We start from the raw sequence: 23,824 nt of genomic DNA, 5'->3' as shown, positions 1-23,824 counted from the left end.
GTGCTGTGACTCATGTATGTAATCCCAGCACTTTGGGAGGCTGAGGCAGGCAAATCACCTGAGGTCAGGAGTTCGAGATCAGTCTGACCAACATGGAGAAACCCTGTCTCTACTAAAAATACAAAGTTAGCCAGGCGTGGCAGTGCATGCCTGTAATCTCAGCTACTCAGAGGCTGAGGCAGGAGAATCACTTGAACCCGGGAGGTGGAGATTGTGGTGAGCCGAGTTCACGCCACTGCACTCTGGCCTAGGCAACAAGAGCAAAACTCTGTCTCAAAAAAAAAAAAAAAAAAAGGTCTATGTCTCTCATTAGAATAGGGTTCTAGGGGTGAGGTTCTGGAGACCGAGGCAGATCAACAGAACTACCTTTTCTTGCAGAGTTTTCAAAGGGCGATGGGACTTAAGAAGATGGTCGACAGGTAATCTGCTTCTATCCCCTCCCTTTACCTTTCAGCTTGACCTTTCCACTCTGCTGTCTTCCCTGAGCCATCTCCCAACTCTGCTGCATCTCTTTAAGGGCTCATTAAGAAGGAAAAGAGGGCCGGGCGCGGTGGCTCAAGCCTGTAATCCCAGCACTTTGGGAGGCCGAGATGGGTGGATCACGAGGTCAGGAGATCGAGACCATCCTGGCTAACACGGTGAAACCCCGTCTCTACTAAAAAATACAAAAAACTAGCCGGGCGAGGTGGCGGGCGCCTGTAGTCCCAGCTACTCGGGAGGCTGAGGCAGGAGAATGGCGTAAACCCGGGAGGTGGAGCTTGCAGTGAGCTGAGATCCAGCCACTGTACTCCAGCCTGGGCGACAGAGCCAGATTCCGTCTCAAAAAAAAAAAAAAAAAAAAAAAAAAAAAAGAAGGAAAAGAGATGCGGAAGGGGTGAGAAGCAACCTTGTCCTCAAAGCAAATGAGATCAGCCTGTTGGTGCCCACTAGGTTAGGTGATATAGATTGGTTTTTATTGTCCCCTGCCTCTCATTCTCTGGAGGAAAATTGAAGCATGTTTTTATTTTATTTTTTTATTAAGAATTCAACTATTTGTTGCCTGGCTTTGTACTATGTGGTTGGTAGTGCAGTATTTGTTGAATCAGTGAATGAGAAGATTCACAAGACTGGGCTACGTATCCTTTTCACCCTGATGAGCTTTTGAAAAAACACTGATGTGGCCGGGCGCGGTGGCTCACGCCTGTAATCCTAGCACTTTGGGAGGCCGAGGCAAGAGGATTGCCTGAGATCAGGAGTTCATGACCAGCCTGGGCAACATGGGGAAACCCTATCTCTGCTAAAATACAAAAGAAATTAGCCGGGCATGGCGGTGTGTGCCTGTACTCCCAGCTACTTGAGAGGCTGAGGCAGGAGAATTGCTTGAACTCAGGAGGCGGAGGTTACAGTGAGCCAAGATCGCACCACTGCACTCCATCATTGCAGCCTGAGTGACAGAGCAAGACTCTGTCTCTACAAAAATTAAAACTAAAAATAAACACTGATGCAAGCCTGGCATGGTGGCTCACACCTATAACCTATAATCCCAGCACTTTGGGAGGCTGAGGCAGGGGGATTGCTTGAGCCCAGGAGGTCGAGACCAGCCTGGGCAACATAGGAAAACCCTGTCTCTGCCAAAAAAAATAAAATTAGCCAGGTGTGGTGGTGCATGCCTATAGTCTCAGCTACTCTGCAGACTGAGCAGGAGGATCACTTGAGCCCAGGTCAAGTGATGCCACCACTGCATTCCAGCCTGGGTGAGAGAGGAAGACCCTGTCTCAAAACAAAAAATGGGCTGGGCACATTAGCTCATGCCTATAATCCCAGCACTTTGGGAGGCCAAGGCAGGTGGATTGCTTGAGCTCAGGAGTTTGAGACCAGCCTGGGCAACATAGCAAGACCCCCATCTCTACCAAAAAATTTAATTTAAATAAATAAATAAACACTGATACCTAGTTCTTAACCCTAGGAGATTCTGATAAAGGTGGTCTGAAATGGGATAGGAGAAGCCTTTTTTTAAGGTTTCACAGGTTATATCCAGAGCTAGCAAGGATGTGAAGAAACAAGAACACATGGCCGGGCGCGGTGGCTCAAGCCTGTAATCCCAGCACTTTGGGAGGCCGAGACGGTCGGATCACAAGGTCAGGAGATCAAGACCATCCTGGGTAACATGGTGAAACCCCCTCTCTACGAAAAAATACAAAAAATTAGCCAGGTGCAGTGGTGGGCACCTGTAGTCCCAGCTACCCAGGAGGCTGAGGCAGTAGAATGGCGTAAACCCGGGAGGCGGAGCTTGCAGTGAGCTGAGATCCAGCCACTGCGCTCCAGCCTGGGCGACAGAGCGAGACTCCGTCTCAAAAAAAAAAGAACACATGATTTTAATAGGAGTCTAGGTTGATACAGCCATGTTTACAAAGGCAGTTTGATAACATCTATCAAAATTCAAATTTACATACCCGTTGAACTGGCAAAAATAGGAATTTATCTTAAATATACATACTTGGAAAAGCACTAGAAGGTACATACACAAGAATGTTCATGACAGTATTGCTTTTATATATATATATTTATTTGTTTGTTGAGACGGAGTTTCACTCTTGTTGCCCAGGTTGGAGTGCAGTGGCATGATCTCAGCTTGCTGCAGCCTCCACCTCCCGGGTCCAAGCAATTCTCCTGCCTCAGCCTCCTGAGTAGTTGGGATTACAGGCGTCCACCACCCCACCCGGCTAATTTTTGTATTTTCAGTAGAGTCAGGGTTTCACCACGTTGGGGTTTCGCCATGTTGGCCAGGCTGGTCTCGAACCCCTGACCTCAAGTAATCTGCCCGCCTCGGCCTCCCAAAGTGCTGGGATTATAGGGGTGAGCCACCACACCCGGCCTGATTACATGTTTTTTTTTGTTTTTTTTTTTTTTTTTTGAGACGGAGTCTCGTTCTGTTGCCCAGGCTGGAGTGCAGTGGCACCATCTCGGCTCACTGCAAGCTCCGCCTCCCGGGTTCACGCCATTCTCCTGCCTCAGCCTCCTGAGTAGCAGGGACTACAGGCACCCGCCACTGCGCCCGACTAATTTTTTTGTATTTTCAGTAGAGACGGGGTTTCACCGTGGTCTCGATCTCCTGACCTCGTGATCCGCCCGCCTCCGCCTCCCAAGTGCTGGGATTACAGGCGTGAGCCACCGCGCCCAGCTGATTACATGTTTTTTAAAAAAGAAGATGTACTTCCCAGTTTATGATAGAAACATTTTCTGAAAACATGCACAAGTAGCTGGGTGTGGTGGCTCACACTTGTAATCCCAGCACTTTGGGAGGCCAAGGCAGAGAATCATTCGAGCCCAGGAGTTTGAGACCAGCCTGGGTAACATAGTGAGACTCCGTCTCTACAAAAAATAAGCCAGGCACACACCTGTTGTCCCAGCTATTTAGATGGCTGAGGTAGAAGCATTGCTTGAGCCCAAGAGGTTGACGTTGTAGTAAGCCATAATCACAGCCTAGGCAACAGAATGAGACCCTGTCTCAAAAATATATATATACAAAAGTCAGCTGGGCGTGGTGGTACATGCCTGTAATCCCAGCTACCCAGGAGGCTGAGGCAGAAGAATTGCTTCAACCCGGCAGGCAGAGTTTGCAGTGACTGGAGATCACGCCACTGCACTCCGGCCTGGGCGACAGAGCAAGACTCTGACTCAAAAAAAAAAAAAAGTGGCCGGGCGCGGTGGCTCAAGCCTGTAATCCCAGCACTTTGGGAGGCCGAGACGGGCGGATCACGAGGTCAGGAGATCGAAACCATCCTGGCTAACACTGTGAAACCCCGTCTCTACTAAAAAATACAAAAAACTAGCCGGGCGAGGTGGCGTACGCCTGTAGTCCCAGCTACTCCGGAGGCTGAGGCGGGAGAATGGCGTAAACCCGGGAGGCGGAGCTTGCAGTGAGCTGAGATCCGGCCACTGCACTCCAGCCCCGGCGACAGAGCGAGACTCCGTCTCAAAAAAAAAAAAAAAAAAAAAAAAAAAGTAAAAACTAAGTCATTCTCAACAAAGTATATATATATATGTATATATATTTGCCCAGTCAGAGATAACACTTTTTTTTTTTTTGAGGCAGAGTCTCTCTGTTTTAAGACAGGCTTACTCCACTATCCAGGTTAGAATGCTGTGGTGCGACCTTGGCTCACTGCAACTTCCACCTCCTGTGTTCAAGCGATTCTTGTGCCTCAGCCTCTTGGGGAGCTGGGATTACAGGTGCGTGGCAGGCTCGGCTAATTTTTGTGTTTTTAGTAGAGATGGGGTTTCACCATGTTGGCCAGACTGGTCTTGAACTCCTGGCCTCAGGTGATCTACCTGCCTTAGCCTCCCCAAGTGCTGGGATTACAGGCGTGAGCCACTGCACCCAGCGAGTTTTTACTTTTCACTTAATATGTTTCTGTGTGGATTCAAGTTTTTCAACATGTGGAAAATGTACTTTTGATTTTTTAAAAATGCCAACAGTAGGTACATACACATATGTACATGCATGATGTATATTTATATTCCTTCTATATATTAAAAAGCTTAAAACCGGCCTGGCATGGTGGCTTACTCCTGTAATCCCAGCACTTTGGGAGGCTGAGGCAGGCTGATCAGTTGAGGTCAGGAGTTCGAGACCAGCCTGGCCAGCATGGCAAAACTCCATCTCTACTAAAAATTTAAAAATTAGCAGGTGGGCGTGGTGGCTCAAGCCTGTAATCCCAGCACTTTGGGAGGTTGAGACAGGTGGATTACATGAGGTCAGGAGTTCAAGACCAGCCTGGCCAACATGGTGAAACTCTGTCTCTACTAAAAATACAAAAATTAGCCAGGTGTGGTGGCATGCCCCCATAATCCCAGCTACTCGGGAGTCTGAGGCAGGAGAATTGCTTGAGCTCGGGAGACAGAGGCTGTAATGAACCAAGATTGTACCACTGCACTCCAGCCTGGCTGACAGAGTGAGACACTGTCTCCAAAAAAAAAGAAGAAAAAAAAAATTAGCTGGGCGTGGTGGCGGGCGCCTCTAATTCCAGCTACTCAGGAGGATGAGGCATGAGAATTGCTTGTACGTGGGAGCAGAGGTTGCAATGAGCCAAGATCATGCCATTGCACTCTGGCCTGGGTGACTGAGCGAGACTATTTCTAAAAAAAAATAAAAATAAAAAAATAAAACTTCAATGAAGATTCCAGTCTAGCCAGGGCTGAGAATCACTAGTATGATGGAAGGGATATTAGCGTTAGAGAAATTGGATTTGGGGCCAGGCGCGGTAGCTCACACCTGTAATCCCAGCACTTTGAGATGCTGAGTCACGCGGATCACCAGTGGTCAGGAGTTCGACACCAGGCTGGCCAACATGGTGAAACCTCGTCTCTACTAAAAATACAAAAATTAGCCAGGTGTGGTGGTACATGCCTGTAGTCCCAGCGACTCAGGAGGCTGAGGCAGGAGGAGCACTTGAACCCTGGAGGCAGAGATTGCAGTGAGCCAAGATTGCCTCACTGCACTCCAGCCTGGGTGACAGAGTGAGACTCTGTCTCAAAAAAAGAAGCTGGATTTGAGACCCAGGTCTGCCATTAAGTGATCTTGGGCATCTCACAGCTTTTAGTTTCCTTATCTGTATCATGTAAAAATTAATGCCTATGGGCCAGACGCGGTGGCGCATGCCTGTAATCCCAGCTACTCGCGAGGCTGAGGCAGGAGAATTGCTTGAACCCGGGAGGCAGAGGTTGCAGTGAGTGGAGATCGTGCCACTGCACTCCAGCCTGGGCGACAGAGCGAGACTCCATCTTAAAAATAAATAAATAAGTAAATAAATAAAATAACGCCTATGCCACATAGTTATTGTAATGATTAAATGATATTATGTACTTAATACATACTAGGTTCTAAATTACCCATTCAAGGATTTTATAGTCTTCTAACAGTGGGGCAGAGGTTCCAGGTGAAGAAACAGTCTTGGGCCAGGCATCGTGGCTCACACCTGTAATCCCAGCACTCTGGGAAGCTGAGGCAGGTGGGTCACCTGAGGTCAGGAGTTCGAGACCAGCCTGACCAACATAGTGAAACCCTGTCTCTACTAAAGATGCAAAAAATTAGTTGGGCATGATGCCAGGCACCTGTAATCCCAGCTACTTGGGAAGCTGAGGCAGGAGAATGGCTTGAACCTGGGAGGCAGAGGTTGCAGTGAGCCGAGATTGCGCCACTGTATACCAGCCTGGGCAACAAGAGTGAAACTCTGTCTCAAAAAAAAAGAAAAAGAAAAAAGAAACAGCCTCACTCTATGGGATTTTTGTCTCCTAACTCTACCCCACCCATTCAACCCCCACCTCTGTACCTGGAGCAGGTGGCGAAATTCACATACTCACTGTCTGTGGCAAATGACATTGGGCCAGAGAAGAAACCCGTATGCCACCCTAAGGATGCAGGACACCATGGTACAGGAATTGGCACTGGCCAAAAAGCAACTACTAATGGTGAGTTCTAGCAGGGCAGCCTGAAGTCTCATTCACTACTGCTCTGTGCCTTTGCCCACTGAGTTTTCCAAGCTCTTAGTGTGTGTCATTGCACATTTATCTTGTTTGCCTCTAGGTTTTCAGCATTACACCAGAGCAACACAACTCCATTGCCAAAACTCTTTTTCATTAAGTGATTCTTTGCATCCACCTTACAGGTGGAAGGCACATCTTAAAGTCCCAAAGTATACTGTAGTTCCTGCTCCTTTCATCTTGGTGAGACTCAAAACTGCCTCTTATATCGGGCGTGATGGCTCACACCTGTAATCCCAGAACTTTGGGGTCCAAGACAGGCAGATTGCTTGAGCCCAGGAGTTCGAGACCAGCTTGGCCAACATGCCGAAACCATGTCTACTAAAAACACAAAAATTGGCTGGGCATGGTGGCACATGCCTATAATCACAGCTACTTGGGAGGCTGAGGCACAAGAATCGCTTGAACCGAGGCAGAGGTTGCAGTGAGCTGAGATTGTGCCACTGCACTCCAGCCTGGGCGACAGAGTAAGACTTGGTCTCAAAAAAAAAAAAAAGAAAGAAAGAAAACTGCCTCTTAGTGCATAACACTTGCTTCTCAGTACCTCTCTCTCTCCTGGGGTCCCCGCTTGCTGTCATGTAACCACCTGTGTATCCCAGTTACTTAGTAGAGTTCCTGTTTCATGGTCTGTTCTCAGCAAATATTTGCTGAATATAGGGCTTCGCCTGTGGAGAAAAAAATTGGATAGGCTTCCTCTCCACTGGTTCAGCCTTTCTGCTACCACCCAGCTTTATGTCACAGCTAAGTCCAACTCCAAGAGAACACAAGTAATGGGAAAGCAACTAGGGAGAAAGAATAAGAAAGGGTGGTAAACAGAGGCAAACAGCACTATTCTGCCCTCTCCATCAGGTCCGTCAAGCTGCCCTGCACCAGCTGTTTGAAAAGGAGCATCAGCAGTACCGGCAGGAGCTAAATCAGATGGGCAAAGCTTTTTATATAGAGAGATTCTGATGGCATCCAAAATACTGTTCTTCCATTCTCAACAAGCCTGCAAACCTAGCCTTCTAGAGCCTCTATCACCTTGAACCTCCTTCCCAAAACGTACCTGGATCTTGCTGTCTGCCCAGAACTTAAGACAGGGCTCCCACTCTCACTTCTCCGCTCTCTTGTTAATCCCTTGTTGCTATTTGGGAAACAATCTATGGAACAACAGTAAAAACAAGAGTGACACCTTGTGGTCAGAGTGGGATTTACTGTGTTGATGTAAGGGGGCAGGGGTGGGGAGGGGTGGACATTGTGAGTTGAGAATCCTGATTTGGTATAACAAATAAAGTTAGTTCTTAAAGGCTCAAACTTAGACCACTGGGTTCATTCTTTCAGGTCTAAATCTTGATTTGTTTCAAAAGTGCTTATTTTTCAGCTACCGTAATCTTAACTTCTGGATTTTGCTTGCCACCTCTCAGATAACACTTTCACTTATCTTTTATTTATATTTGGACAAATTGCTCTGAATGTGGCTATTAATCTAAAGACACTGTGGTGCTTGAGTGAGGAGGCCTGCATTTTGGGTTTTGAGTCAGCTAGTTATTGTGAAACTTTGGACAAGTCTCTTTCCGCTGGGCCTGAATTCCCACCTATGCCAAGCGAGAGGATTCCAGACTTAAATGTCTCCAGGAATCAGGCAGGTAATGTTACAGTTGTAAGGAAATAAGGAGTGGTGGGATTTCTAGGGGGCTGGAAAGAGCAGTCAAAATAAAGGCACTCAAAATTCTGAAAAATACTGAAAAGTACTGATTGACCATGTGCATCATATGAAGGCCCTAGACAACTTTACTTACAAGGGTCCACTTTACAGGTCATGCGGGGTGGCTCACACCTGTAATCCCAGCACTTTGGGAGGCTGAGATGGGCGGACCACCTGAGGTCAGGAGTTCAAGACCAGCCTGGCCAACCATGGCCAACATGGTGAAACCCCATCTCTACTAAAAATACAAAAAATTAGCCTGGTGTGGTGGCAGGCGCTTCTAATCCCAGCTACTCGGGAGGCTGAGGCAGGAGAATTGATTGAACCCAGGAGGCGGAGGTTGCAGTGAGCTGAGATTGTGTCATTGCACTCTAGCCTGGGTGACAGCAAGACTGCGTCTCAAAAATAAAAAGGGTCCACTTTACATGTGAATGACATCCCAAGCCAGAGACCCCATTTCACAGCCAGTGACAGCTGCAGGAATACACCATGAGTCCCTGAATACACTCCCTGAACACACCATCGCTCCCTGATGTAAGTGCCATTATACATTACTTTACCCTGTGCTCTCACCTTGCCGTTGGCATCCTCACTGGTCACTCATCCTGTCCTGACCTCAACTCTATGTGCCTATGTCTCCACTGCAAAACTCATACCCTTTCCTCCAACCCAAGTCTGTCTCCATCCTTCAGTCTCCTATTGAATCCCCCATTTTTCTTCTATGTGTCAGAGCTTCTTCCTCTGCCCCTACACGTCCCACTGATCCAGAGGCAGTAGAGTATAAAAATAAGAGCACAGGCTTTGAAGTCAGGTGTGGGTTCAAATTCTGGCTTCACCTCTTTGAGTCTTGTGTCATCATGTGGAAGTGATTTAGCTTAACTGGCCTCAATTTCCTCTTCTGGGCTGGGTGTGGTGGCTCAGGCCTGTAATCCCAGCACTTTGGGAGGCCGAGGCATGAGGATCACCTGAGGTCAGGAGTTCAAGACCAGCCTGCCCAATGTGGTGAAATCCTGACTCTACTAAAAATACAAAAATTAGCCAGGTGTGGTGGAGGCCCCCTGTAATCCCAGCTACTTGGGAGGCTGAGGCAGGGGAATTGCTTGAACCCAGAAGGCAGAGGTTGCAGTGAGCCGAGATTGTGCCATTGTGCTCCAGCCTGGGTGACAGAGCAAGACTCCATCTCAAAAAATAAAAATTAAAAAAGTCCTCTTTTGAAAATTAGGACAATAATACCCATCTCATAGGATCATTTGAAGAATTAAATAAGATAATGTATATAGCAATACAGAGCAACCCCAGTGCTTGGCACACAGTAGGTATCCTCCATGTTCTCCCTCAGGAGATTTCTCTGTGACCCAGGTCCTCCAGAGGTTGCTTGCTGACCTCTAGACCAGTATTCGTATCCAATCAAATATCGTTCTCCACCCATGTCCATTCCTCTGTCTTTGCTACATATCCATTCAACCCCCAGCTCCCATCACCTCTGCTTCCCAAACCCTCTTATCTTTAGTCAATAACTACTCATGAGTACTTACACACCAGATGACGTGGAATTCGCAGCCTAGTTGGAGAGGCAGGCACTGAACAAGTAACAACAAGTATGGTGTAAGTTTTATAGGAGACAAAACATGTGACCTGGATTTGACCCAGAAACCTGGGACTGAGTCGCCCATTCCTTCTGTTTGCCTGTGTCCTCCCCTACCCTCTATTTTCTGAAGCTTCATCTCAATCTCACCTTCACTTTTTTTTGTTTTTTTTGAAATGGAGTCTCACTCTGTCACCCAGGCTGGAGTGCAGTGGTGCAGTCTCGGCTCACTGCAACCTCCCCCTCCTGGGTTGAAGCGGTTCTCCTGTCTCAGCCTCCTGGGTAGCTGGGACTATAGGCACCCACCACCATGCTCGGCTAATTTTTGTATTTTTAGTAGAGAGGGTTTCACCATATTGGCCAGGCTGGTCTTGAATTCCTGATGTTGTGATCCGCTCACCTCAACCTCCCAGAGTGCTGGGATTACAGGTGTGAACCACCACACCAGGGCTTTTTTTTGAGACAGTCTCGTTCCATTGCCCAGGCTGGAGTGCAGCGGTGCAATCATGGCTCGCTGTGGCTTCGACCTCCTGGGCTCAAGCAATACTCCCTCCCCAGCCTCCTGAGTAGCTGGAAACACAGGCACATGCCACCACATCTGGCTATTTTTTTTTTATTTTTATTTTTTGTAGAGATGGGGTCTCACTATGTTGCTCAGGCTGGTCTCAAACCCTTGGGCTTAAGCAGTCCTCTGCCTAGGCCTCCCAAAGTGCTAGGATTATAGGCATGAGCCAAATAGCCAGCTGCTCCTTCACTTCTTTTTTTTTCTTTTTTTTTTTTAGATGGAGTCTCACTCTCTTGTCACCCAGGCTGGAGTGCAGTGGCGCGATCTCGGCTCACTGCAACCTCTGCCTCCTGGGTTCAAGCGATTCTCCTGCCTCAGCCTCACAAGTAGCTGGGACTACAGGCGCCCGCTACCATGCCTGGCTAATTTTTTCTGTATTTTTAGTAGAGACAGGGTTTCACTATGTTGGCCAGGCTGGTCTCAAACTCCTGACCTTGTGATCCACCTGCCTCGGCCTCCCAAAGTGCTGGGATTACAGGCATGAGCCACTGCACCTGGCCTGCCCCTTAACTTTTTAAATCCTCCCCCATGTGTGTCTCCCAGGCCACTCTTTGCTGCTTTTGCATAGGCAGTATAGCTTAGCATTAGGAGAACAGGCTTCAACACTGGATAGATCTGGGTTTCAGTGCTGGCTCTGTCACTGACTGCGTGGCCTTGTGCAAATTATTTTAATTTTCTGAGTTATAGTTCCTTATGCTGTATGTAAAAAGGGAGATAATGCCTAATTCATTGGGTTGCTGTGGGGATTAAATAAAGCACTTAGCAGCAAGTAGCACAAAATGTCCAATAAATGGTAACCCATAATGATGTTTTCTTGCTCCTATGATAGTTTTTTCCCTTAATTCCTTTCCATTACCTGGGCTCCCCCTACCTCCAACCAGACTCCCTCACCAACTCCTTCTATTTTTCTATTCTTCTTTCCTTTGTTCATCTGAACCCACAGAATGCCCCATCCCCTCTGCCTTGATCCCTGACCTTGGCCTCTTCCCCCAGGGCTTGTCAGCGCCAGGCTGGCTCCAGTATTGGCAGGTTGGCCCCCTACAGAGCCCATCTCTTCTGATCCTCTCTGTGTATTCTGTCTGCTCTCATAACATCACCCCATCACACCCATTCAGCCCCTCTTCCCTCTGTGGCGGATGCTATACCCAGCTCCTCTGGCTCAGAGGGGCTCAGTCCTGTTTGAAATGGCTGCATAGTAGATATTTCCAGGAGAACTAAACAGCTTTCATCAAAGGCCATCTGATGTTTCTGCCTAGGTATGCCATACAAAGTCTCCTTCCAAGACAGCTGCTCCTCCCCTGCCTCCACATTCCCAGTCTGCCTCTTTGTTCCTCTAGTGCCCCAAACATTAAAGTCCTTTCATTCCTGCTAGTCTCTTTCCCAGCCTCTCTTCCTCCAGCTTCTGGTTCTTGAGTATGGGTAACTTTCTCAGAGAAGGGAACTAGAACTTGAGGGATTAAGGGTAAGAAGGGAGAACAAGAAAGTACAAATTACATACATATCCCCTTTAGGAGCCAAAAAGGAACAAAGACATAAGACAACATCACAGGTGCCTACCTTGGGGCCTGTATATGCCCATTTGTTAGTCTTCCCCTGAAAGGCAAGAGCCACACAACAGGAATTGACTGGGGCTTGGGACAAGCTATTGATCTCGATCAAGGACACTGTGGAATTGGTATATGCTGGGGGTTGGGGTGGGTGTCTGGAATGGGAACAAGGACACATGGAACAGGCCTGGGGGCTGAAACAGAGCATCGTTCTCCCACCCCCATACTTCCACTCAAGCCCCCCAGCCCCCAGTGCAGCTATAACTTGGGCTGTTTTCTGCCACAGTGGAGAGAAGCATCTGCCTGCCACATGACACTCAACAGATCTGATTCTCTCCGAAAGAGAAATCCCCCATATGGGAATCCGGCTGGATTCCTGTGAGGGAAAACCCTTGGAGAAGCCAGACTGGAGTTCTGGTAAAAAGCCCTAGAAGAGAAGAGGACTCCTGTGGACTGCAGGCTGCTTCCTGGCAGAAGTTTCCTCTCTTACCCTCAACCTAAAGCCTTAGTTTCATTTCTGCCGGGCAAGGTGGGGAACTATAAGTCTTCTCTTCTGAAGCCCACGATGGAGCCTGCCAGGGAGAAAAGTTATTCTTCTGTTCTGGACATCCAAGGGTGACTTTAACGAGGATGCCTGGAGGACATGGGGAGAAGGTGAGAAGGGTTAAGCTGGCAGAAAGGGGGAGCCAAGCATCTGCAGCACTTAAGAGCAGGACAGTGCCAGGATGGTGCCTCCTGAACGGACCTCAGTAGTCTTGTGGGGGTGATCTGGGAAGGTTAGGAGTTCTGTTGGGAAGGTAAAGCAGGATGTAGAAGTCCTCTGCCCCCACCCCGGAAAGCCTCAGGGCAGCTGGAATGGCATTGAAGAGAGCAGGTGGCAATTTTGATGAGGAGCTGCTGACATAGCTGATCCTCTGGGCGCTGGGGCCGTGACATCAGGGGGAGAAGCTCTGTGTGGGAGCTCTAGGGAATGATAGTTGCCCGGATGTGGAGCCCTGCCAGGTATTCTTCCTGGTGTAGGCCAACGTGATCCAGCAAAGGCCAGGCGCTGGTAGAGAAGAAGCTGAGGCAGGGATGACACGTAGGGCGATAAGCAAGAACTGGCTGTATTGGGAGGTGAAGAGCAGGGGCCAGTACCCTTCCTCAAGGAGGTGGCTCTCTATCTAGACATGATTGGTGCCTGGTGTCTGCGCTATTCTTTCTTTGCAACTGGGAGGAAGGCAGATGACCCCCAAAGCTCTCCTGCCTGCTTCTGTGTGATATGTTTGATATTGGGTTGTTTAATTAGGAACCAACTAAATGTCAAACATATTCTTACAGCAGCTGGTGATTCAGCACCACCCTCTTTCATACTTCAATCTCTGGGGCTCCTGTCTCTTTTACTGAACCTCTTCTCCAGGACACCCCCAAAAGTCCAGTAGCTGCAACCTATGTGGATTTCAATCTTAACCTAAGAGGGCTGGTGTGGGAGTGGGAGAGAGCTGGAATTTGAGGATCAAATCTTTCTATTTCTTGCCCCCTTATGCTAGAAGGGACATATCTCTTTTCTTTATCTCTTCTTGTCCTCGTATTTTTCTCCCCCTTATTCACCTGTCCACCCCACCCCCATTTTCCACTCCTTCCTCTCCCTGTTCCCTAACCCCTTCCCTGGCTAATCGCCAGGGAAAGGAGACTTGGTTTCTCCTCTCTGTCAAGAGCCAGCTGATGGTCTATCTGCCTATCTACCTCTAGTGACTGGAAGCTCTCGAGAGTTGGACTCCAGCTCTGCTCTACCCACTGGTCTGGTGGGTGTCTCAGTTCTCCCATTGCTGGGGCTTAGCATTAACTCTCACTATCCTTGACATAAATGACTAACTAGAGCCATTTATATTTGTCCAATATATCTGGTCACCTTGAACAGTGCCCCCCTCTCCCTGGGCATATTTTCAGGTGTATGGTGCCAGTGGACTGGTATCCTTGCCACCTGTTAGTAACAAGGCTCCCAATGGAAGAATAAACATGGCCTGGAACTAAACTGGGAAGAATAGAGCTGATAATGATGATTATGATGATGTGGTGAGCAGCAGTGTTGGGGAGAATTAAGAAGGGAGAAGATAAAGGGAAGAAGAGGAGAGTACAACAGTTCTATTTTAAGATTACTGTGGGAAAACAGAGGGCATGATCCTGTCTGGATTGTTCTGACCCTCCCCTGTTTCTCTCCCCACCCCACTTGAAGCTCTGGGATAGCCTTGGAGATTCCAACCCTACCCTCTTACTCTACTCTTGTGGCTCTTAGTGGGGAGGAAAAAAGTCTCTCTGCCAATTGGAGACTCCCAAAATAGCATAGCAATTTGATCTGGGGATCTGGGAGAATTGTCAAGGATCATGAGTGACCTCCCCTCTTCCCTGTTGCCCAAGCTCCTTGAATACCAGAAATTGAAAGCTAAAACTCAACTAAGGGAGTTTGACCAGCATTCAACACGGTCTCGGGGAGAGTGAAAGGGGAAGCTGAAAGGCAATCAGGACCCTCTTGATGTAAACTGCCAACCTAGAATTGCCAAAGTACCCTTCTCTATTTTAATGTTCTTCCCTGCCCTCTTCCTGCTCTTTTAAAACATTCATAGAGCTGCCCAGAATGAGTGGAAAGTTTCAGGGTCAGGGAGAACCTCTTCCCTCCCCCACTTTCCATTGTCTAAAATCAGCCTCAGCTGTTCCTAGATTTTTTTTGCTGGTGATGTCAGTTCATCAAAGCGTCTCACCCTGTGTTCCCCCAGGAGAACAATGATGGGGTGGGGGGAGCTGCAAAGACCATATTAGGAACAAAAGGTGGAGCTATGAGCACAGATAAAGACTCAAGTCTGGGGACCTCCTGGTCACTCAGGCAGCAGCCCCTTCTTTCTTGCCCCAGTCTCCAGTTCTCCAGTGTTCACAGGTGAGCCTACCAACAGCCACTGCTCATGATGGAGGCCATCAAGAAAAAGATGCAGATGCTGAAGTTAGACAAGGAGAATGCTCTGGATCGGGCAGAGCAAGCTGAAGCTGAGCAGAAGCAGGCAGAAGAAAGAAGTAAACAGGTAGGCACTAGCATTGGTCTCTCTCATCTGCTAATGAACAAGACTGTGAAATGGAAGGGAGTTTTCATGGGAAAGACAGTGACTACTGGTGTCACCTCCATTTTGGGGTGGGATGGACTCCCCAGCCTCACTGGAGGAGCAGAGGACATCTAACATATCTGTCTCAGACTGCCTTTGTGACCTTGGGAAAGTCAGTGGCCTCTTCTGAGTCACAGTATGTCTGCTGAATTTAAGTAGAAATGGATCATGTTTTGGAAGAACCCTTGACTTCTAGAGGAAAAGGTAAGAGTTCTAGAGAGAAAGAGCATCTCTTTTCACTCAAATAGCATCACGGGCATCTACACTTTAGATATTTACCATCCAAGGGTCTTGGATGAAAACCCAGGATGGCTTGGTCATCTTAGGATCAGAGATTACACGGTCACAGGCCAAGCTACAGCATAACTCCTGAGGCAGTGGGCTGGAAGTGGCTGGGGAGAAACTGTGTCTCACTAGGGACGGTAACATGGCGGTTACACTCAGGGCTCCAAGAGCCCAGGGTCCAACCCTGCATTGTTGTGTTTGTGTGTTTTTGTGTGTGACTCTCTGGGCTCCTATAGCTGGAGGATGAGCTGGCAGCCATGCAGAAGAAACTGAAAGGGACAGAGGATGAGCTGGACAAGTATTCAGAAGCTTTGAAGGATGCCCAGGAGAAGCTGGAACTGGCAGAGAAGAAGGCTGCTGATGTGAGTATTACAGAGATGGAGGATGGGTTTAATCTACACATATAGATCTTTATGTTAATGTATGACAAAATTCCAAACACACTTGTGGGTTCATGGAACACAGACATATATACTCACGTACATTTTTGCATATAACCACATGCTGGTATATTCTCATAATGGCAGGTATTTTCTTTCCTAAAGACATCTCCAACACATTAAAAGAAAAGTTTTTTTTTTTTTTAAATACATGTAAAAGTCTCATTTATCTCCTATCACCAGCCCAGGAATTTAATTATCTTTCCCAGGACATGGACAGAGAGGGGGCTCTAAGTTCAGAATGCTATCACTTATCCTACCTCCTCCCCCATGCTACATTCTTAGCTTTTATGTCCAAGTCTTGGCATGTGGATATGTGTATTAATAGGGAACCTCTCATCTCTCAACTGTCCAACAAAACCAGCTCGGATTTCACAATGGGAAATGGAGGTCACACTGACCCTGGCCCTATATGGGTTTATTTATCTTGGCTAATGTGGGCATTTGCCTTTATGCCATGGAGATGCCATACGAAGCATTGCTCATAGGGCAGCAGAGAGATCCTTACAGTGACAGACTATAATAGAAACTAAGAAGGAACCTTAGGGGGTAAAAGTTATCACCACCAGACTTCACTCTATACCGTAATTACTTAGCTTGTCTAGGGCTGAATTTTCCCATTCTAAAATAAAATAAATTCTCTTTTCCATGTCATATTATCCCGTCATCACCTACTTTCCTTCGTCTTCAACCTTGAAGTTTGCCGCAAAGATAAATGAAAGATTAGATTGAAAAGTTTTTTTAGAAGAAAAGTACCATAGGAATCTTACCAACAACAACAAAAATGTCCCAGTATTGGTGGAAACAAGTCTGTCAGTGAACTGAGTTAGTAGGAAAAAAGAAGCATGTAATATTTAAAATCATATTTGGGCTGGGCATGGTGGCTCACGCCTCTAATCCCAGCACTTTGGGAGGCCGAGGCGGGTGGATCACCTGAGGTCAGGAGTTTGAGACCAGCCTGGCTGTCATGGCAAAACCCTGTCTCTACTAAAAATACAAAAATTAGCCAGGTGTGGTGACGGATGCCTGTAATCTCAGCTACTCAGGAGGCTGAGGCAGGAGAATCGCTTGAACCCAGGAGGCGGAGGTTGCAGTGAGCTGAGATCGTGCCACTGCACTCCAGCCTGGGCAACAGAGAGAGACTCCATCTCAAAAAATAAATCAATAAAATAAAATCACATTTGGTTTTGGAAAATAGCTAGAAGGACAGACAGAATGAACCATTCGTAAATGCTTTTCGATCCTCATATTTGGTCTCTCTGCCATTAGATTTCTTTTCTTTCTTTCTTTTTTTTGAGACGGAGTTTCACTCTTGTTGCCCAGGCTGTAGTGCAATGGTGCTATCTCGGCTCACTGCCACTTCCACCTCCCAGGTTGAAGTGATTCTCCTATCTCAGCCTACTGAGTAACTGGGATTACAGGCAAGCGCCACCACACCTGGCTGGCTAATTTTCGTATTTTTAGTAGAGACGGGGTTTCATCATATTGGTCAGGCTTGTCTCAAACTCCTGACCTCAGGTGATCCGCCTGCCTCAGCCTCCCAAAGTGCTGGGATTACAGGCGTGAGCCACCCCATCCAGCCGGGTTTCTTTTTATTCTTGTTGTTGAGATGGCGTCTCGCTCTGTTGCCCAGGCTGGAGTGCAGTGGTGCAATCTTGGCTCACTGCAACCTCTGCCTCCTGGATTCAAGCCATTCTCCTGCCTCAGCCTTCCGAGTAGCTGGGATTACAGGTGCGTGCCACCATACCAAACTAATTTTTGTATTTTTTTTAGTAAAGACTTAGTTATGCCATGTTGGCCAGGCTGGTCTCGAACTCCTAACCTGAAGTGATCTGCCTGCCTCAGTGTCCCAAAGTGCTGGGATTACAGGTGTGAGCCACTGCGCCCAGCCTAAGCCACTGTGCCTAAGCTTTTTTTTTTTTTTTTTTTTTTTTGAGATAGAATCTTGCTCTATCACCGAGGCTGGAGTGCAGTGGCAAGATCTTGGCTCTGAGGAAGTGATTATCCTGCCTCAGTCTCCTGAGTAGCTGGGATTACAGGCACCCACCACCATGCCCGGGTAATTTTTTGTATTTTTTAGTAGAGACAGGGTTTCACCATGTTGGCCAGGCTGGTCTCCAACTCCTGACCTCAAGTGATCCACCCACCTCAGCCTCTCAAAATGCTGGTATTACGGGTGTGAGCCATCATGCCTGGCCTCTGCCATTAGGTTTCTGATCTACTGTTTTGTTTTCCACCATTTTCAGTGGCCAGGGAAAGTGGAGGGAATTGAATATATTATGCCAGAGGTTAGAAACACAAACTGGGCCGGGTACGGTGGCTCAAGCCTGTAATCCCAGCACTTTGGGAGGCCGAGACAGGCAAATCACGAGGTCAGGAGATCGAGACCATCCTGGCTAACACGGTGAAACCCCATCTCTACTAAAAAATACGAAAAACTAGCCAGGCGAGGTGGCGGGCGCCTGTAGTCCCAGCTACTCGGGAGGCTGAGGCAGGAGAATGGCATAAACCCAGGAGGCAGAGCTTGCAGTGAGCCGAGATCGTGCCACTGCGCTCCAGCCTGGGTGACAGAGCGAGACTCCGTCTCAAAACAACAAAAAAAAAAAAAAAAAGAAACACAAACTGGATAATATACATCATTTAAACTCATTGTTTCCAAAAATTAAGGCCACCACAATATAGGCTTTTTTGTTTTTGTTTTTGTTTTGAGACGGAGTCTCACTCTGTCGCCCAGGCTGGAGTGCAGTGGCGCCATCTCGGCTCACTGCAAGCTCCACCTCCCACGTTCACACCATTTTCCTGCCTCAGCCTCCCAAATAGCTGGGACTACAGGCACCTGCCACCATGCCTGGCTAATTTTTTGTATTTTTAGTAGAGACAGGGTTTCACCGTGTTAGCCAGGATGGTCTCGATCTCCTGACCTTGTGATCCACCCACCTTGGTCTCCCAAAGTGCTGGGATTACAGGCGTGAGCCAATGCACCTGGCCAGGCCACCACAAACTATTAATTCTCCCTTCTTATGCTCAGTGTAGTGGCTCAGACCTGTAATTCTAACACTTTGCTTTGAGAGGCCAGGGCAGGAGAATTGCCTGAGGCCAGGAGTTCAAGACCAGCCTGGGGAACATAGTTAGGCCCTATCCTTACAAAAAATTTAAAAATTAGCCAGGTGTGGTGGCACGTGCCTGTAGTCCTGGGTACTCAGGAGGCTGAGATGGGAGGATCGCTTGAAGCTAGGAGTTCAAGCTTGCAGTGAACTATGATAATGCCACTGCACTCCAGCCTAGGTGACAGAGCAATACCCTGTCTCTATTTAAAATAATAAAAATTCCCCCTTCTTGGAAAACTCAAAAAACAAAACAAAACAAAAAACAGCCCTACCAAATCTATAGTTTACCCCCGGGCTTTGGGCAAGTGGATGGCCTGCTGGAGTTGTATAGCCTAGGTTCCTGGTATATTTGAATGGATCTCTCTGTTCCTAACATATGGGCATGAAGATAGAAGTTTTCACAAACTAGCACAATGTCAGGTTAATAACAGTTTTGTGAGAAATTGGGTAACATCAATCTGGTTCTGTTCTTAGGCTGAAACAGCTAGTATGTGGGCTTGAGGAGGTGTTTCTAGGAGCAAGACAAAGAACAAACAAATCTAACCTGAGATCATGAGGAGGAGAATGACATAGAGTCTCTATGCAATACATCAAAATCATTAGGAATATAAAAGGATTTCCTGGGGATGAATTCTGTCTATCTTAATCTGTTTTACACATGTACAGACATACACATACACACACATGGCATCCCTCACCTAGATATGGTCTACTCAGTATATTCATTTGAAAGAAACTTCTTCATATTTACATAGGAATCCACCAAACCCCATTTAAGTATGTAAAGTGAGGGTTAAAAATACTCATTCAACCCCTCTTCCCTTCATTAGCTTTCCCAAGTCAGAAAGTACCCTCAGAGATATTCATAAGAACAAGAAATAGGAGAGGAAGGTTATGGCCAGGAGAAAGCAAGAAGAAAGGTTTCTTTCCTCAAAGCTAGAGTCAGCAAACTACCACCTGTGGGTTAAATCTTGCAACAGCCTGGTTTTGTAAATAAAGTTTTATCGGAACACAGTCATGCTCATTCATGTACATATTGTCTGCTGGCTTTCTTTTCTCTCTGGCCACAAGACCGTAAAAGTTCGATGACCCCTGCCTCAAAGGGTCAAAGAAGGAAATTACAGTGTTTATAGGAATTGGGAGAGGTGCTGAATAAGGAGCAACAAGGTTAAAAGCAGAAAACAAAGGTAAGAGTCATCAGCAGCCTAATATATGCATCTTTGGAGGGAATATACTCTGTCCAATACAAAGGAAGTTAACAGCTCAGCTTCTGTCCTTGAGGTTAATAAATAAGTAAACAGAGCATATTATCTTGATGTAGATATAAGGGGTAGAGAAGGAGGGAGTCAATAAATACGTGTTTACACAAGCAGTTCAGGTTATCTGAGAAGCCTTTCTGAAAAGTGCAGGATTTACTAGGACTGCTTGAATAAAGAAAGGGCAAGGGTATGGCAAGGCGAGTCCAGACTTTTGTTTTTTTCCTCCCTAAGTTTGTCTAACTTTGTTTTCTAAGTTGTGGTGAAATACACATACATAAAACTTGCCATTTTAACCATTTTTAAATGTCTAATTCAGTAGTAGCATATTCACATTGTTGTGCAACCACATCTAAGATCATTTTAATCCAATATGAAATCAGATGCTGTTCAGGGAGAAACAAAGGGAAAGAGGAGTGCATTGTTAGGACATAGAGTCATAACATCGTTTTTTAGGGACAGGTGGTGGGAAGGATGGGGACAGAAGGGACAACGATGGACATATACACCTGTTGATATACTGTATTGCTGGTTACTAGGAAAACAATAGCACTGGGCCCCTTGCTGGCTATCCATTGTGCTTCTAAAGGCTATCATGAGTCAGTCCATCTGTTTCCCTGGATCAAGAGGAGATTATCTGCTCAAATCTACCAGTCTAAGGAATGCAGTGGTGCTCTCAACACCCTTTTGGTTTGGCTAGGATGAGGTCTTCTGCTTCTTTACCAGGGCACAGGGAGGTACAACAGTGCCCCCTGCTGAGCAGCACCCAGATGACAAAGTGTCACTTCAGCCACATCTTGATCAGACTTCTCCAAAGCAAGTTAGAAAAATTCTTAGGCCATCAGGGTAGAGTTTATTAAGTGTCAGAACCCTGATCTTCCTTCCTAATTTCTGGGGGAAAAATCAGTGTGCAGGTTACTCTATTGAGAAAATTATCATCTATCCAAGTTGTTTCTTCTGAGTCTCATTGCTCAGTATTTCCAAAAGGTGATAGGAAAACAGAGGCTCTGGAGGGAGCATTCTCAGAACTAGACACTGAGGGTAGCAACTGTCTTGCCTACTATTCCTTTCAGGGATTAGGACTCTTCGTTATAAGTCCTGTTCCATGTCCTAATTTTCTAGGAGAAAAGAGAGCTGCCCCAGAGGAAAAAATTTATCATGATTACCTACTGGGAAGGTGGAAGGAATACAAAGAAATAAGAGGAAAGATAACATTCTCAAGTCTCTTTACTATTGTGCTTCCAGAAATCCTCCATGGCAGTGCCAGTAGGGAAAGTTTCTTTTATTTTTATTTTTATTTTTTTGAGACTCTGTCTCACTCTGTCACCCAGGCTGGAGTGCAGTGGCACGATCTCAGCTCACTGCAACCTCTGCTGCCCGGGTTCAAGCAATTCTCCTGCCTCAGCCTCCCAAGTAGCTGAGATTACAAGCGCCTGCCACCGTGCCTGGCTAGTTTATTATTATTATTATTTATTTATTTATTTATATATTTTTTTCTTTTGTGGTTTTTAGTAGGGACAGGGTTTCACCATCTTGGCCAGGCTGGTCTTGAACTCCTGACCTTGTGATCCACCTGCCTCGGACTCCCGAAGTGCTGGGATTACAGGCGTAGGCCACTGCACCTGGTCTGTTTTGCCTTTTTTTTTTTTTTTGATAGAGTCTCACTCTGTCACCCAGGCTGGAGTACAGTGGCGCCATCTCAGCTCCCTGCAACCTCTGCCTCCCAGGTTCAAGCAATTCTTTCGCTTCAGCCTCCCTGAGTAGCTGGAACTACAGGTGGGCACCACCATGCCCGGCTAATTTTTGTATTTTTAGTGGAGACAGGGTTTTGCCATGTTGGCCAGGCTGGTCTCAAACTCCTGACCTCAGGTGATCTGCCCGCTGCAGCCTCCCAAAGTGCTGTGATTACAGGCATGAGCCACATCTGGCCAAGGGGAAGTTTCTAACTCACCAACAGTTCCTTGGGGTACTTAGTATAGTGGCAGTGAAATTGGTGAAAGTTGTAACAAAATGGAGGCTCAATTCTACAGTACAGTTTACAGGCACTCATGTCTGGCTGTTGCATGAAGGATCTAGTAACAGTCATCTGTTTTTTTTTTTTTTGAGACAGGATCTCAATTTGTCACCCAGACCGGAGGCAGTGGTGCAATCTTGGCTCACTGCAACCTCTGCCTTCCCGGCTCAAGAAATCTTCCCACCTCAGCCTCCCAAGTAGCTGGGACTACAGAAGTACTGCCACCAGGCCTGGCTAATTTTTTAATTGTTTGTAGAGACGAGGTCTCACTATATTGCCCAGGCTGCTCTCAAACTCTGGGCTGAAGTGATCTTCTCGCCTTGGCCTCCCAAAATATTGGGATTACAGCCATGAGTCACCCGTGTCGGCTGACAGTGGTCTGTAATCAGGATTTCTTCCTGATAAAATGGGGGCATATCTTTCTTATCTACAAAAGGAATTGTAAGTGATGATTAATTAATTAATTTATTTTTAGAGATGAGGTCTTGCTATATTGCCTAGGCTGGTTTTGAACTCCTGGGCTCAAGCCATCCTCCCATCTCGGCCTCCCAAAGTCCTAGGCTTACAGACATGAGCTACCACACTCAGCTGATGATTAAATTACCAAGTCCTGAATCATTCCAAGGTTTGGAGGGGCTGGAAGGTTGGTTAATTTGGTGCATAATGACTCTCAAAAGTAACAGGGACCTGTAATCCCAGCACTTTGGGAGGCCGAGGCGGGCGGATCACGAGATCAGGAGATCGAGACCATCCTGGCTAACACGGTGAAACCCTGTCTCTACTAAAACTACAAAAACATTAGAAGGACGTGGTGGAGGGCGCTACTTGGTAGGGTGAGGCAGGAGAATCGCTTGAACCCGAGAAGGGGAGCTTACAGTGAGCCGAGATCGCGCCACTGCACTCCAACCTGGGCGACAGAGGAGACTCTGTCCCAAAAAATAAAAACCAAAACAAAAATAAATAAAAGAACAGGGAGCCCGACGGGGCGGCGTGCACCTGTAGTCCCAACTACTCCGGAGGCTAAGGTAGGAGGCTCGCTTGAGCCCAGGAGTTCGAAGCTGTAGTGAGCTGTGATCTCGCCACTGCCTGCACTCCAGCAACAGGGCGAGATCTTGTCTAAAATAAATAAATAAAAGGAACAAGTCTGTTCCAAATAGCACTTAAGTTCATACCATGCCAAATAGAATGAGAATTTGTGCCAACTTGCCACATTCCTTCCACTCCGACAGTTCCATTCATTGACTTCCAGGAGACGGGAGAGAGAACCTACCTACCTGAGTCGACTTTGAAAGGAGACTGAGTGGGGCTCTTTTTAACCCTGGGGCCCAGAAAGTCTTTTAGACTTTTCTTAGAACTTGGTTTTGGAGTTTGTCATGGGGTGAGTGGAAGCAGAGACTTGTAGGATGTTTATATTGTGGAGCAAATACAGTGAGCGGTGAGGGGTATTGGCATTGGGGGAGTGAGGGGCCAACTGCGGGAGTGTAAGGTCAGCGGACTACCTGCAAAGGGGCCAACCATTGTGGGAAGCCAGCCTGGCGGGAAAGGCTAGACCACGAAGCGCCACCCAGTTACCATGGTAACACTCCCTCGTCCCAACCCCGTGCCAGTTTACTGGCCCAAGGTAAGGCCGGGAGCGGTAGCCCGGGGCGACTGGGAGGATCTACTCCCTGCCGCGGCTCTCCCTCCAG

At 47.2% G+C, this 23,824-nt stretch overlaps 2 protein-coding genes across 2 annotated transcripts; both read left to right on the top strand.

The window, feature by feature from the left end:
- Window positions 1-384: 384 nt before the first annotated feature.
- C1H1orf189 (chromosome 1 C1orf189 homolog) lies at window positions 385-7,815 on the top strand. The gene is made up of 3 exons (XM_023213834.3): window positions 385-419; window positions 6,321-6,450; window positions 7,372-7,815. Exons 1-3 carry the CDS (start codon window positions 394-396, stop codon window positions 7,471-7,473), a joined length of 258 nt encoding a protein of 85 aa, XP_023069602.1. The 5' UTR covers window positions 385-393; the 3' UTR covers window positions 7,474-7,815.
- Window positions 7,816-14,194: 6,379 nt separating this feature from the next.
- LOC111543714 (tropomyosin alpha-3 chain-like) lies at window positions 14,195-15,793 on the top strand. Its single transcript, XM_023213830.1, has 2 exons — window positions 14,195-14,956; window positions 15,556-15,793. The coding sequence occupies exons 1-2, from the start codon at window positions 14,840-14,842 to the stop codon at window positions 15,724-15,726; spliced, it is 288 nt and encodes a 95-aa protein (XP_023069598.1). The 5' UTR covers window positions 14,195-14,839; the 3' UTR covers window positions 15,727-15,793.
- The last annotated feature ends 8,031 nt before the right edge of the window (window positions 15,794-23,824 follow it).

The sequence above is a fragment of the Piliocolobus tephrosceles genome, chromosome 1, assembly GCF_002776525.5.
Source record: "Piliocolobus tephrosceles isolate RC106 chromosome 1, ASM277652v3, whole genome shotgun sequence".
In the NCBI taxonomy this organism is placed as follows: Eukaryota; Metazoa; Chordata; class Mammalia; order Primates; family Cercopithecidae; genus Piliocolobus; species Piliocolobus tephrosceles.
Note: the sequence above shows the minus strand (reverse complement) of the source record. Positions and strands in the feature narration are given on the sequence as shown.